This window comes from Gallinula chloropus (genome assembly GCF_964237585.1).
Source record: "Gallinula chloropus genome assembly, chromosome: 1".
NCBI lineage: Eukaryota > Metazoa > Chordata > Aves > Gruiformes > Rallidae > Gallinula > Gallinula chloropus.
In genome coordinates this window covers 143,807,106-143,823,196 of record NC_140085.1, presented here as the reverse complement: position 1 = coordinate 143,823,196, position 16,091 = coordinate 143,807,106, and the positions used below count along the sequence as shown (strand labels likewise).

At 40.8% G+C, this 16,091-nt stretch overlaps 1 protein-coding gene across 1 annotated transcript in view; it reads left to right on the top strand.

Moving 5' to 3' along the window:
• Positions 1-490: 490 nt before the first annotated feature.
• Positions 491-16,091, top strand: part of REV1 (REV1 DNA directed polymerase) — a 59,420-nt gene continuing 43,819 nt past the window's right edge. Inside the window, exons 1-3 of the mRNA XM_084269855.1 lie at positions 491-599; positions 14,012-14,078; positions 14,844-14,976. Of these exons, the coding sequence (XP_084125981.1) occupies positions 14,022-14,078; positions 14,844-14,976 (190 nt within the window). The 5' untranslated portion in view covers positions 491-599; positions 14,012-14,021. The remainder of the gene's footprint in view (positions 600-14,011; positions 14,079-14,843; positions 14,977-16,091) is intronic.

The following is a 16,091-nucleotide window of genomic DNA, read 5'->3' as shown; positions in this document are numbered from 1 at the left end:
CTGCCGCCCCACGCCCTCCGCAGCCCATCCAGGTGTCGGCGGGAGGGAGGTGGGGGGGGGGAAGAAGCCGGAGAGGCGCCCGAGCTGCTGCTCGCGCCCGCCCCGCCCCGCCGTCACGTGCCCGCTGCCAGCGCTGCCCCGGCCCTCCCGGCGGCGCCGCACGCGACTTTCCGCGGGGCGCGAGCCGCTAGGGGGCGCCCCGAGGGCGGGCGGGACGGCCGGCTGGCCTGCCCGGCGCGCGCCGCTTGTTGACCGAGCGGCGGTTGGTGGCGCGAGACTCTTTCGTGACGCGCTCGCAGGAAGGGCGGGGGGAGGAGGGGCTGCTGCTGGGGACACCGAGAGGGGGAGGAGAAGGAGGGGGGAGAGAGGGAGGAAGGAAGAAGAGAGAGGGAGAGAGAGAGAGAGAGAGCGAGCGCGGCCGGGGCTGAGAGCCGGGGAGGAGGAGGAGGAGGAAGAAGGCGGGTAGGAGGCGGCGGTTGCGTGCGCCCGTCCGTCCGTGTCGCGGGGGGGGGGGAGCCGCGATGTGAACCCCCCCACACGGCCCGGCAGGGCAGGCGGCGGCGGCGCCCCGGGAATGTGCGTCTGGGACGCGGCGAAAGGTGAGCGGCGGCGCGGGGCTTCGCCGGAGCGGGCGCCTTCCTCCTCGCGGCGCGGCGAGGCGGCCCCGGCCCCCATGGCCGCCCGGCGCTCGCGAGCGCACCCCCCGTGCGCGCGTGCGGGGGGCGGCTCGGGGCGGGGGAGGGGGGGGAAGGGAAGGGAGGGGGAGCCTGAGGCAGCCGCGGGGCCCGCAGCCCCAGCCCTGCCTCAGCCCCTCCCTGGGCCCGCGGCCTGGTCCTCCTCCCCGCCGCAGCTCTTCCCCAGCGCGGGGCTCAGCGACGGGCTCTGTGTGTGTGTGTGTATGTGGGGAGGGGTGGCGGCGGCGCGCGGGGTTATGTAACCGGCGCGGGGGCCTCGCTTCACCCGCGCGCGGGAGGGTGCGCGGGGCGGGGGGGGGGGTGTGGGGGGGGGAAGAGGGGGACGGGCCGACGGAGCCCTGGGCGCGCGCGCCAGCGCGCCGCAACTTGCCGAGGGTGTGCCAGGTGCGTGTGTGCGTGTCTGGGTCAGCCACCTCCGCTCCCCCCCGCCCCCGCCCGCCGCGGCACCTGTGTGTGCGTGTGCCTGTCACATGGGGCCTGCGCCTCAGACACAACACGGTTCCCGAGGCAGAGCGATGCCGCCAGTTGTTTTGCCAGCTGAGGGGTCATTGCAGGGAAAGGGGGCTGGAGGAGGAGGAGGAGAGCCCAAGCCCTGGCGCAGCCTTGCCCTCCCCTCCCCAGCGCGCCACGCGCTGTGGCACGCAGTTGTAGCGGCGTGTGTCTGTCTGCGGTTTTCCAGCGCGTTCGTCACACAAGTTGTATTTGCTGAGCAATAGCGCTGGATGTAGCCGGTGTGCTGAAAGGAGGAGGAGGAGCAGGAGCAGAACCTGTGCTTGATAAGTAAACCTCTGCTTACAAACATCGAGGGACAAATGTGTTCGCTGGTGCTTCCTCGCCCTTTCCCCATCTAACGTTGATGTGTTTTGCTCTGTAGTTACCATTGACTTGACCTGTGTGACGCTGACCAAAATGCCCCTGATGGGAGATATGCGATAATGGCGTGTTAACCTTAAGGAGGGAGAAAAAGATAATATCACAAGCGCATGATTTTATTTCATAATTTTTTTGGGTAGAAAATCTGTGTTGTATGATGTATTATTCCGTTATTTCTGATGCTTATAAATTAATTTCAAAGTCTTCAGAATGACTGGGCTGTGAATAGTCTGCTTATGTTAATGAGAGATTTTCTTCATTAAAAGATGAGTCGATGTTTATTCCGCATCTTGATTTAAAACCCAGGTTCCAATCTCAAATTTGGTACTGTAGTCCAAAGAAGCAAAACCAGGGGCTTGTCATTTTACAATCTGAATTCTTTATTCATTCATTTATATGCTAACCTTGCTCAAATACAACTGTTGAAAACAGTTGCCTAATTACCATTAGTTGCAAGAGGTTATAGTTAAAATTTATTTCCGGAGCAGCTGCGGCTTACTAAGGTTTATGACATCTAACACAGAAATCCAAATCTCTGACAAATTCTTTGCCATTTTAGCTCCAGTATGTAGTTATTGCCCGTTCCCACCATATTGGTTGTACATTCAGTCCATTTCTTCCACTGGACAAGGTACCAGATCCCTGTTAGTAAATAATCCCGAGCTGTCAGACTGGAGGTCATTGGTAGGACAGTGTTAGTGGAGGCACAGGGCAGACACCAGCCTTGTGACTCGCTGTTTTACAACTTGAAGATAGATTGGTTTAAAAGTAAAGCTCTAACTGGGGAAAAAACCCCACCCACCACATTAGCATATTTCAAGCCTCGATCATAATCCGATCGTACATTTTCCTGTGTACAGCATACATGTCTTCAGTAAATTATTCAGTAACAGGCCCATCACACACAGAGCCAGTCCATCTTTCTGGATAGCACGTATGTAGTCTTACTTAGTCACGGCCTGTTCCGATGCAGTGATAGTGTGTTGTAAATGAGAGCTGATTTTGATTAAAAAAAAAAGACATCTGGGTCAAGGGGTCAGAGAAGACTAAAGTTTTGTGGCAAATTTTCAATCCATTGTCCCTTTCAGTTACTAGAGAGATGTAAAAAAAAACAGGTTTTGAGTGGGTAAAAAAATTAATGATTACACAGGCTTTTTTTTTTCTTTAATAACTCAGTTGTTCAGGGCAAGCAGGAGAAGAATAACTTGCCTGACCCTGCCTCATGCTTTCCCCATTTAATTTGTTAGCTATTGTTTATTTCGTGAATACTTTTTTATTATTATTGAATGTTTTTCTGTTTTAATTAAAGGTGTATATTCTTCTTGCTGAGATCTCTATCAGCTCTTAGCAGCGTGTTTGCCAGCTATAGATACAACAAGGGAGCTAAATATCCAAATGTTTAAACCCTCCCTCAAGAATACAACATAGATTAATTTGGTGATAGTGCCATGTGTTTACCTAAGCATAGCAAAATGAGGAAAAGCTGGAAGCAGCTGGAAATGAGAGTGGCCACGGAGTTAGAAAGTTGAAACTAAGAGAGTAACTAAGAGAGTAAATTGAAGTGGATGTAAAAGAGCATGAGTAAAGCCCTGAAATGTGTAATACAGTATACTTGTGGGAGTGTCTTTTTTGAAGAGATAAATTTGTGTACTGCATCTCCCTGAGAGCAGCTTTTTGCTCTGTTGTGGAAACCAGACAGCATTTTAATTGGAGACACAGATGTTTGTTGGGGAGGAGGCCCTCCCATGTCTGTGATCTCCCCCCACTCATGTGGAGTGCTCATAAGATAGAAGTCAGAATTAGGAAACCCTTCCTTCTTTCTTGCTCTTCAGTGGAAGAGAGGTGAGTGTGTAGAAAAGCTTTAAATTCTGGGCCGTAATGATAACTTCCATTCATGTGGATTGTCTTTTCAAAACTAACTGAAGGACTGCTGCTAGCGTAGGTAAAGAACCTGTGACAGCTAGGTTCATCTAGGAGATACTTTTAGTTTGGTATATGATAGAAAGGATCGCTGTTATCTTCCATATCCTTCTCTGTAAGTGCCTGGAGCAGGCCGTGGTCCCTGAATTTCAGTGTTAGCTTTGGGGGAAAGTAATACTAATTTTTCATTTTTTTTTTTTAAACTAATTCTAACTAACTCTCAATATTCTGCCTCTTTAATAGTGCCAAAGCTGGTGGTTTGAAATTTAGTTGCTTGCATAGGTAAAGCTTAGTTGTATTGCAGTTAACTCTTCTGTGTTGGTTTTGCCTTCTACACCAAGCTGTTTAAAAATACTTTAACCAAATCCTAGCATAAAGAAATTGCCAGCTATAACCTCCTTACTTCATGAAGACCTTTTCAGCTTCTTGATTTATGAAAGTAAATAATCCTGAAGAAAGGAAAGATAATTTCACTCAGGAGAAGACACTGCTCAGGTACCTTGCAGAGTCATTCTTGCAAGTGCAGGTGGATTGGTTTGAAGGCCAGAATGTGAGAATGGTGCTGAAGCTGCACAGAGTAAATTTCAGAACTGCTCCTAGGTTTTTTCATATTGACTTAGAGACCGGCAGGGTGAGGTATGTGGTGTATTTTGGCAGGAACCAAGCTAAAATTTTTGGTCAGGTTCTAGCTGTCAGTGCAAAGTTAAGTCAGAAGCAAAGTTAAATTCTGTCCACCGTGTTTATGACTTCATCTTTCAGAGGCGACTCAGGTCAATTGTTAGTCCAGGGCATGATGTGTCAGCATCTGGGACAAACAGTTGTACTCCACTTAGATCATTTTGGTAACCTAGGAGCTGTTTGTGTTTAAATGAAGTCATTAAATTGTCAATAATTCTTACAAATAGAAAAGCCCGTGACCCCATGGCATGAAAGGTAAATGATTAATGCAGTTTACCAAATGGGAGTGAATGTATTTTACCATTTTGTGCTTTTGAATGCATATCCCAGTTAAAGTAAAAAAACTAAAACAATGTTCTGTATTGAAAGGATACTGTTCCTGGTTTCTGAATCTGGAAAATTCCTATTTCCATGCTGAAATAAGTTGAATTCTTGGTAAGTGGTTCCAAGAAGGGGAAGGGATAATGACTTTTCACTCTAATTTCTGGCTGTTGGGGAATTTGAAGTTGTACATGTGGTCCCTCCACACTGATTCCCATAATTTCTACATTGATTTTTAACCTAAGCTCTTTAAGCATCACATTTGGCTGGGGTAAGACCTCTTTTCTCAGTGGCTTTTTTGTATAATCTGTCTCCACTATGTAGCAGTGTAACACTGTTGTTTTGGTACCAGAGGTATTTAAAATACCAACTTAAAACCACTTCAAGCCAAGAATTCAGCTGAGATTTGACTTTTATTTAGGATTCTAAAGAATTAGAGCATTTTTATTTTGTCCAGAGAACTTAGAACTCTGCTTTTCCAGGTAAACAGAAACACTGTACTTGTATCTCTTCACTTTCCTCAAATCTAGGAGGAAACTTGAGAATACATTGTATTAGGTCAAAAAGATTGCTTAGGTAGTAGTAAAGAAACAAACGTACTGAAATACTTCATATTCTGAGTTCCTGTAGTTTGTTACCTTTTGGAAAAAACCAAACCAAAACAAACCACAACAAAACCTTTAATGTGTTTTTATTCCATTCATCTTTTCAACCCATATAGACTCTTGGTATACTTCATGTCCTATGTCAGAGAATCCACAAATAAACTAGGCAATAGATGGAAAAAATTTCCATTTGTTTTGATCTCAGTACTTAATATTTTTATCTGATTCCTCCTGGTCTGGTTGGTCAGAGTTGATGATATAAGTAATATCCATGGACTAACAAAAGATGTAGAAAAGTTGAATAGAAACTTAAAACTTCAAGGCTAAGCATACAAGCCATATCTTGTGAAGATTTTATTTCAGAAAAGACTTTGCAGCTTTTGAGGGTTTTAAAGGCAAATCCAGAAAAACATTTGTGAACTTGGCTAAGCAATGTTAGTTGGCAATAAGTAATATTCAAAAGCTGCCATGAACAGAACATCTACCTATTTAAATACCGAATCTGTAGTCGTCGATAATTTTGCTAGCAGAATTACTTGAGTTCTTCAGATTTTATTGCTGTATGTGTTTAGTGCTGCCCATATGTGAATAGAGAGATGTTCCTTAATATCTGACATGACCTATTGCTTGAGATTCACAAAGTAGTTGTCTTTTCTCTTTCCAGGAAAAAGCTGGTCCTGTCAGCACTTGCTCAATATAGACTGATAACATTGAGTTGAGTATAAAGCACAGCTGCTCTGGGCACTTCTGAAAAATCCCAACAAACCTGTAGAGAGGGAAGGGTGCCCCCTCATTTAGTTAGAGCATTGGACCAGAGGGCAGATTTGTTTCCATGCAGTTCTCTGTTTCCAAAGTGGTTAATCCAGGTAGTGAGCGATCAAATTGGTCAGCAACAACGATAAGTTGTTGTGTGTATATACAGGTGTAGGTGTAGGTGCACACAAACACACACACACACATATATACATCTCCCCGCATTTATATCGAAACAAATGCATAATCAATCAAAAATAGGTAATTTCTTTTGACAAGGTTTTACCACCCTGCTGGCCTGAAGTCTGGAGAATCTGGGGAAGCTGAAGATCGTGTATATAAGAGGTTTTCATCAACATTCATGTTAGCAAATTCAGACCATTCAGGGATTTCTTCTTTGATCACCTCATGAAAATTTTTTACTTACTTATTTCGAGCAATTATACATCCACTTATCCACTCTTCCTGCCTTGTTCAGTTTTTCTTTAGCTTTACAAGGACACTTCATAGGCCTAGGAATCCTTAGGAAGTCCTAAATCATTCAGCAGCAGCAACTCTTGTTATTTGTGTGGAGTGGTGATGGTTTGCTTGTACTGTATACCAACTGCTTGACCTATGCCTCAGCATAGGCTTCTCATGTAAGAGGTGAGCTGTGGAACTGAAATTGTCATCAGACTGGGGAGCGCACAGACCAAAAACTTCCTAAGCAAGTTCTTTTGATTTATTAGATAGAAAAATTAATATCCAACTCTTCAAAGAAAAAAATGACATAGTTCTCTATTCCCAAATACTATAGTTGGCTAAACATAGTGTCTTGAAGGAAGAATACCCAACTCACATACTCCTCTTGCTTATTGTTTCAGATACTTGAGTTCATGAGAGAAATAATTTCCTTCTGGTGATTTACAATCCATTCACTATGTTGTTACTGAAAGTCCTAATTCCACAAGCTATGCTTCTTATTCTGATTTTACTTTAATGTTTTTTTTTCTAGCATCTAAGCATTTATAAGCTGGCATAAATATAGTGAGTGTGCCAAGTCTTCTTGGGGTTGAAGCCCCAAAATATTCTAAGGGCAGAAGAGACATAAATAAGCCAGTTGCTGAAGTCTTGCTGCCATTGCATTGTGGCAATAAGAACAGTTGTCGTAATGAGGTGGTATATGAACTAAAACATTAATTGAGCTACATGGTTAAATATAGCTCTGAAAACTTAGGAAGAAGAGCCAGTTGTCACTGAGGAGCTCTGAAGGGGCGTGGTGTGGAATTTTACCAAACAATGCAGAAATGTTGAAACTAAAGCCAGAGTCTTCTGTGAGCAGAAGGAAAATTTAACCGAGTTAAACCAGTACTTGTGACAAGCTTTAAATGGACTGTAGCTGCTCCTGAGTGTTATTCCTAGAGGGCAATGAAACATTGACAGTTGGTCTCAAATTGAATCTGGCTTGCTGTTTTTCAAAGAACTAACCATCTCATCCCATGTATAAAAGCAGAAAGAGTATCTTCTTTGGAAATAGATTGCTCAGAGCTGGCACAGACTGTGCAGGGATGCTGGTTTCTGTACCTCACGCTCATGGTTCCTTAAGTTGTGACAATAAAAACAATTGACTGTCCCTGACTCCAAGTCATTTGTGAAAATGGCTAAACACCTTTGTTCTGTACAACTCATATAAATGCTTACCTGGTATACATCTGCTTCAGGTTATTGTGATGATTTAAAAAACTAAAAAAAATATATATTTTAAAAAGTATATACTGGTATGTAAAGCATTTAGTCCTTCATATAAAGTAAGCCAATCTGAAATGAAGATAATTCTGAATAGTAAAAATAATCAGTTTGGAAACTGGATTAGTTTAGCAACGAGTTCCTGTATATCCTTCTGTGGGAGTAATTGAATTGAAGGTCAAAGTATCATTTCTTTGCTGTCAGGCTCAAATGAAAGTATGCACAGAACATGGTTTCAGAATAGTCATCTCCAGGTAAGGAGTTGATTCTGAAGGACTTGGTTTTTTCCATGCTTTATGTGGGTTGTTATGGTATTTCACCTTTTAGCAAATGCCATGGCTTCATATTTTAGGGAAATACTATTTCTAAATTTTTCATGCTAACAGCTTTGTGTCTAATATTTAATTTGCCCAGTATTTTAATGATTGTTCTTTCCGAATTTGTAATCTTAGGTTTACTCATAGGAGATGGGAGAGGTGTTGGATGTTTTGGGGGACAGATATTTTTAAAATGCCCTTCAGCAGATTTCATTGCTGTTACTTTAAAATAGCATCGGAGATTGAACTGCAAAACAGAACTTGCTGGTTGAACCTATAACATCAGGTGCTTGTAGTTAGAAGTGACAGTGTGGGCCAAGGTGGGGAGCTTTTAAAGAGTTTTAACTCTTTGAAAACTCTTACCTTGTGGAAGAGGTAAGGTAACTGATCACACTTGTTTATTTGTGGAAGAAAAAGCCCCACAAGCAACTTGGTTATAGCCATGACTAGAAGTCAGTTTCTAGAAACAGCGAAGATAATCTTAAGACCGGGTGGGCAATGAAAGTAACAGTCCCATCCATTCCTCCTTTCTGACCTGTGTGCTTTGTCTTTGTCTGATGCTTTTCTGAGTCGATTCAGTTTGTTGAACTGGCAGGAAACTAGTATAAAATAATCTTAATTTTCTATTGATGTAGTGTGCTGAGTTGCACACAGTACCAGTGTGAGCATAGGGGTCATGTGAGTTCAGAGGTAATGTGGAGGTTGGGAAGAAGAGCTAAAACCCTTTAGGCCAGCAGGGGTTGAAGAGCAGAACCATCCCTTTTGGTGGCAGTCAGCCATCGAGTTGATTCAACCATCTCATGAAACTTCACCTTGAGAGTTACTGTCTCAAATAAAATTCAGTTGCTTTGCAACATACTAATTAGTTTATTTTAATATGTAACAGTAGTGTTAACTCTGGAGTGTCTAAAATCACAGGGATTTAAAAATATAGTATCTTTTAAAAAGAAAACCAACTTTTGAACATTTTTTAATCATTATTTTAAGTTTCTTTTCCCGGATTTTTAACTTTTCAGCATGTGGTAGAAAACTCTTTTAGACCCTGTAGTAGCAGCTCTTTTCCAGAAGGCTCAGCCAAGAATAGGACTCTCTTGTACTGAGAAATGTGTAAACACGTAAGACAGTTCTTTCCTCAAAGAGCTTGCGGAGTAGTGCCAAGTGGAGTGGTGAGTTTGATGTGGGAGCTGGAATGTAGATGCCTGAAACTCAAACAGGCCACAAAATACCCACTTGATGGAAACAACTTTAAGCACTGCTGAGCTGGGATGGATTCAATCTGCAGTTCAAGCAAAAGATTCTGATGCTCATTAGCAGTGGACCCCCCTACTTCTGTTAGTACCATTACACCATCAAGAATTAAGGCTTGTGGTGTTTCAATATGTTAATTACATCAAGTTCTTTTGCATTAGAGGACACTGACAGGATGTTCACTCTGGTCAGAAATGTAAAATAGCTGTTACTCTGTGTTATACTTTCACTTACCTTTCAACAACGTGAAATTGGATTCTCTGGATTAGAAGTTACTTGTGCTATTTATTTAGACACAAGTTTGTTGAGTCACAGTGCAGCCTCATTTTGTCTTTGGAAAGAGCACATATGCTTTCCTCTACTGCAGAGCAATTAAGTGTATATTCTGCAGCAGAACTATACCTGAAAAAGGGCATGCTGAAGACTGTGGCACACACAAGTTTAGGCAGGGCTAGTACTGACGTGGTATTTAAAAGCCCATGAGTATCCACGTTCACTTCTTACAGAGTCACTGAGATCTGTGTCTGTGCTCACAAGCATTTTTCCTGATAATACCTGTGGTTTTGATCTGGGCTTGTCCCTTAACCATGTTATCCCAACCGCCTGAGATAATGGAAAGCCACTTGTCTTTCATTCACACCATCCTGCATTTAAAGTATTTTTTTTTAAAAATAACTGTCCTACATCAGGCTGTGTGTGCTACAGATGAAATAAAAACAAATAACCACATCAACATTCATATCTACATTCCTTCATTTGCGTTCCAAGATCTCACAGTCACTGCACAACTCTTCTGTATACACAAATGTGTTTATAGAATTCATAAAATGTAGACATTAATTCCATTACCTGATCTGTAGGCTGTGATTAGCAGTCTTTATTAATAGGATTAAGTAGCTGTGGATTGGGAAGCACAATGCTAGACCTATAAAGTGGTACGCAAGTGGATGTTACACATCTTTTCCTAGTGGGCTGTATCAGGTATTTCTGAGCTGCCAGTCATATACAAATCACCAAAACCCTTAGATTCTTTTCTAGCTTCAGTTTTGAAAAGGAGCACTCAATAGAAATTTCAATTTTAGGTAAAGAACCCTACTTTGTAGAATGGTAAGATTTTACTATTCATACGTGGTCTACGATATAAGCATTTCAATTTTATTTAAAAAGCTTTTTTCTGAGTGAAGGGTCACTTTATAGCTTTTTCTTCAGCCTTTGGAGATATCCTGAAAACTAATAACTGGGTGCTCACTTTCACTGAGCTGCTATGGATTTGTGCTCTTGAATTTGTAAAAACAGAGAAAACATGCTTTGAGAACAAGTTAGATACTATAATCACAAGAAAGATGAACTTCTGTCTGAAATCGGCCTGCGTGCGACAGGTGCGCAGGTCCCATTTTGATTTCCTCCCCTTTCCCTCTGTCCCAATTTCAAGGGTTCTTTACAAAGCATTTCTCTTATCCCTTCATCATGATTCCTATAGAGGGAGCATCATATTATCCTTAGATTTCTTATTTCATGAACCAGTGAGCATGTTTCAAATATTGCTTAACTTTTCCTCTGACTTAACATACCCTGTGCAAGATACCTCTCACACTCATTTGTTTCTTAGGTTTCAGCAGGGCAGCTGTAAAGGTTATTTTCATTCTCAAGGAAAAACTTGCACTGTAAGTGCAACTCTTTAGCAGTGGGGTTTCTCCTTAGTCCAGAAATCTTAATTCCCATCATTCAGTTCCTGAAACTACAAAGGGAGAAATTAGTCTCCCAAATCTTCATATCTGAATTAAGAAGATAAACCATGATTCTTAAGACTTGAGCCAGAGTCTCCTAAAATTTGTGTTTAAATGTGTGTTGAAAATTTGAGTGGACTGGCAGAGTAAAAAAATTGCATCTGACAAGAAAACAGTAAATCATTATCAGATGTTATAACTAGGCATTACAGCTTAGCTTCTCTAGTTTTGCAGGCTCTAAGAGGAAAACTTTTCCTACTTTTGAGTAGTTATGTTTTTAACATGCTAACCTAAAGTAGTTTTGTTTTAATCTTTCTTCCTCACCTTCCAGTGTCCTGAATGAAAATTAGATGTGTTTAAAGGTTTCAGAAAGTCTTACCTTGTGATGGCAGTTCTTCAGTTTATCAGATGTTAGGTCTTTTAATTAAAGCAGGAGGGTTGTCTTTATAGGGGTCAGAGTAACTACCTATCCTGTCTTCTCAAGAACTCAGTGACTGGAATGAAGAACATCTTGGTGAGACTAGTGTGGTAACTTAGAATGTGCATTTCGTACAGTCTTGAAAGTTGTTGGGCTCTTTTCAGAGTAAGAGGTTCTTTTTGATAGAATTGTAGAGCAGCCCAGTTTGGAGGAGATGTTGAAAAACTACCTAATCCAACATTTTATGAGCAGAGAAGCCTTGATGAGATTATCTAGCACCCCGTTCACTTGCAACTTGAAGAAAACCTCCAGTGATGCGGACTCTACCCTGTCCCTGTGGAGGTTGTTCCACTGACTGACTATTCCCCCTGTAAAAATTTTCTTTATTATTTTAAGATGAACCCTCTCTTAGTGCAACTGTTACCCCATGCCCCTGTCTTCTCCTTGCAGTTCTCTGTGAAGAGAACCTCTGTCCTTTTTGTAGCCACCTTTTTAAGACTTTGTCATCCTTTATTAAGAAGAAAGGATCATCAGTAGTTAAAATTCTAGTGTCTTACGAGCTCATATACAAATACCTATAATTGCTAAAAACACTAGATAACATTTTAATGATTTTTTTTTTCTTGAACTTACACTTTTCTCTTTTCTCCAATAACCTCTTAGCCAGAAGTGATATATTTGAATTACAGTTCACTTCAGCTGTTGGCAAAATACAACTTTTCCATATGAAATTAATCACCTAGCCATTTCCAGTATGTATTGTCCTGTACAGGAAAAAAGTAAATTTTATATTTCATGTGGTCATCTAGCTCACCTCCTCTTGTTTTTCTTACTGCTCCTTAAGAGTTCTGTATTTTCAGAAAGCCTGATGTCTTGGAAGTTGGTCTCTGGTTAAGAAACACAGATACCTAGAGAGAAAATACAACATACTCAGGAGGGTTGTTTTGTTTTGATTGTTGGTGTAGAGCTCATCTCCTTGGCATGTAATTAATCTTCATAATTATATACATGTGTGTAGGTTATGTATCAAATTACAGCAGCTATAAGAAGAATAGAGCCAGGTGCATCATGATTTTCCTGTCTTAGAGGTCCTGAAACATGCAACTGAACCTTGTCTTTTCAAGGTAGTTATACCTGCTTTGACTGTAATTTTATGGTTGCCTAATTTGGCGTATTTGCAGTATTCCATGAAAACAGTCATGTTTATGAAAAGTTTCCTGCAACTGTGTCTTGTTGTGCAATCAAACTTGCCTGCAGTGTGGGTAGTTTAACTGGATTTCAGACTGTGCTTGCTTGTGTGCTCTTCAACAACACAGATTTAAGAGCTAGGGTCAGAGGAAACAGAACAATGATGTGAATAATGAGGCAATCTCCAAAACAGTGCAGTAGGGGGCCTGGATAAGGTATTTTGGTTTTCCTGTTACCTCTATTCACAGCAGTATATGCTTTCTGGTAGGCTGGAAACCGAGTGAATCTTCTGTTCTCCATTACTGGACAATTCTATGGGTAGTCCAGAGAGTAGGTATCTTCTCCAAAGCAGACAAGAGTGGGAAAGAAAAATAGTTGACTTTCTTCTGTGTATTAACAGTAGTATTGTGCATTTTTATGAAGGGTAAAGGAAGATAAACATTTAACAAAATAAAGGTGACTGCTTTAAATCATCTTCCTTTTCGTTTCAGAGTCCTGTCCTCACTCTTAAGAGCTGATAGCCTGAAACGACAAAACTGTTTTTATTTAGGGCACTGGTTAGAGTAGAAAGTGAGAGATGGAATAACAGGCGCACTGACCTCATGATCTTACTTATATCATTAATCAATATTTTAAAATCAGTGTTACAACAGCTATAGTTAATGTGAATCACTTGAGTATAGTGAACAGTTGGCCACAGTCCAAAACGTTTCTTGTTCTCTCCACCAGTTCTGTTTGAGCCAACAAACAGCTCATCTGGGGACACCACTGTGTACAGCTCATGGTCCAGGGATAAGTGTCTTGCATAAAGGAAAAATGGCATTTAGCCTGCTTGGGTTTATTTATTTATTTGGTATGAAGCAACACAAAACAACAAACAACCCTAAAGCAACAAATCACAAACCTAAATTCAGATCATACCAGATCATTTAAACAACTGGCTTTTCATTGATCCTAAGGTGGCCTTTGGTTTTGTTTGTTAGCTTTTGGTGTTGCTTTTATGTGATGTATTGCATTGGAGCAGCAAGTGTGTTTGGACCTTTTATGATTAGTAAATCTATTGGTGAAATTAATCCAGTCTCCAGTACCAGGAGGGGTATGCCTGCATCCTACCACATAGATTGTATGAAATAGGACATAAAAGATTGTTCCTGACTTGGGCAATGTTTTGCATGAGCAGTAGCAACTGTATGTAAGAACCAAGAACCTTTTATATACACCTTTTTTGTAGGAGGTGTATGATAAACAGGAAGAATTTAATCATAATGGAAATTAAACATTGTAATAATTTTCTTGTATTGTGGGTGTATCTGTTTGTTTGATACCTGGGAGTAGCTACAGTATGCATTACTACAAGACTGAGTAACTAAGTTTTTATGCAGTTTTTCGTTTCAAGGTTAACTGTGTAACTCATACTTCGGTGAAGCCCATTGAAAAATACAATTTTGGGGATAATCAGTAGATGGTCTGTAATGTGTCATTGAAATGCCACGGATGGTGTCACTAAACATCTCACTGATCAAGCCTTTTTCTTCTTATGCAGAAGCTTCAGTATGAGGCGGGGTGGATGGCGGAAACGGGCTGCCGATGGCGACGGCTGGGGAATATGGGTATGTTCAAAAACAAGTCCCCTTTTTTTTTTTGTTTTTTTAAGGTAAATGGCACTGTGTTTACAAAGGGTTTACAGTTTTGTTATACATGCTAAAGGTATGCCACAAATTAAAACCTTGTGCTTCACTTGAAAACACATAGTCAAGTTAAAAAAGAATTGTAAAATGACCAGGTTTTGCAGTCTTCGTTCACAATAATCCACTAAATTGCATTATTAAGTAGTACAGACTCTAAAATATCTTTAAATCAACCTTTAAAAAATAAACTACTGTCCTGTCCACTGTAGTGTATAAAGTTGGACAAACAATAACTGAGGCACCTAATTTACATAAATTTTTATAATGCTAGTGTCTTATCTATATTTAGGAACTGAAAAATATGTGGAGCTTAATGAATATTGTGTATGTTGTTTCTTTAGGCAGTGAGCCTCTGATTTAGCATTCAAACTTGCATCATTCCCTTATTATTTTTTTTTCTATAAGAATTTTTGTACTGATACAATCTTATTCTATATAAGTAGTATGAAATAAATCCTACCATGGTAAACAGATGCAGGTATCTTGTAGATAAGAATTTGGGGGTGGGGGTATGTGTGCTATTTTTCATTTGAAAAATGAGTATGGGTGTTGTGTGTCAACCAAAACATTTGGAATGAATGCTTGCTTACCTTTCCAGTCTTAAAATTGACCACTTTCTGTCTGTGAATGATAGAAAATAAGACTGGCATCATGGGGTTGTTTGCTTTGTTTTAACTGAAAAACTAGGGCGGGTACATGTCAGCAAAGGTTAAGAAATTGGAGGATCAGTTCCGGTCAGATGCAGCCATACAGCACCAGAAGGATGGAAATTCATCAAGTATCTTTAGTGGAGTCGCCATCTATGTCAATGGCTTTACAGGTGAAACTATTTCTTTCTTTTTTTTTTTTTTTTTTTTTTTTGGTTAAGGATCTGTTGCGTGTGGTTTTAGTGTCTGTTTACCATCATAAGTGGAGTAAAGAACCATAAGCCACAGGAGTTTGCACCTGAGTATGCATAGCAACTACTCTATATGTGTTCCTTTGTAGTGCGTGATCCAGGTTTTCAATATAAAATCAGATTAGGCTCTGAATATAAATGTTACTTTACTAAATCATTTACATCAGTGCTCACTGGTACAAATAGAAGTAAATTTTCCCACCTTTCCACAATTGTATTATTTGAAATGAAACCTTTTAATTTCTTCCACACTCCTATGTAAATAAAATCTTTAATTTTCCAAACTTGATGGGTTGCATTCAACTTGGAGTGTGTGCATTAAATTTATGCTTGGGTGGCTATACTGGGGTTTTCTTGCTCAGAGCGGCATAATGCTTGAGACAGTGAACCCATTAGTAGGGGAAAGAGGAACGAAAGAGGTAAGATATATGTATTGGCTGTGGTGGCCTGATAGTGCATGCTAACTGGAGTTAGGTTTTTTTAATCTACTGTACTTAAGTTCATATTTCTCCTGGGTTCTGTAAAGCAGCTTAATAACCTTTCTGAAACTTCCCAGAAGCCTTTTTCAGGGACCTGTGCCAGGAATGTTGTGATTATTACATAACTGATGCATACAGCTTCTGTGATACGGAGCAGTGCTGGTTTGAGCACAGGGCTCACATGGACTGAAAAATGTTAAGGTGGACATGTTAAACTATTAATACACCTGAATTTTATTTAATAAACGCGGTTTCTTTAGAGATAATCTGGCATTTGCATATTCTTCATGGTACTTAGTTCCTAAATAGAGCTCCACAAGATGCTTGTCCAAAAGGCTGGAGTAAGAAAGGTAATGCTTGGAGAAAATGTGTGTTATTTTTAGTTAAAAGCTGGAAGTATAATCAAGTGTTAGAAATATTTTGAGAGTTGATGGCCACTGGAAGGAATTGTAACTCTTGTCTTTTAAACAAATTTCTTCCTTTCTGTATTGATAAATTCATATTTTTATTTTAGCATCTTCTGTCAGATGTACTATTCTGAATGTTCTATTTGTGCTG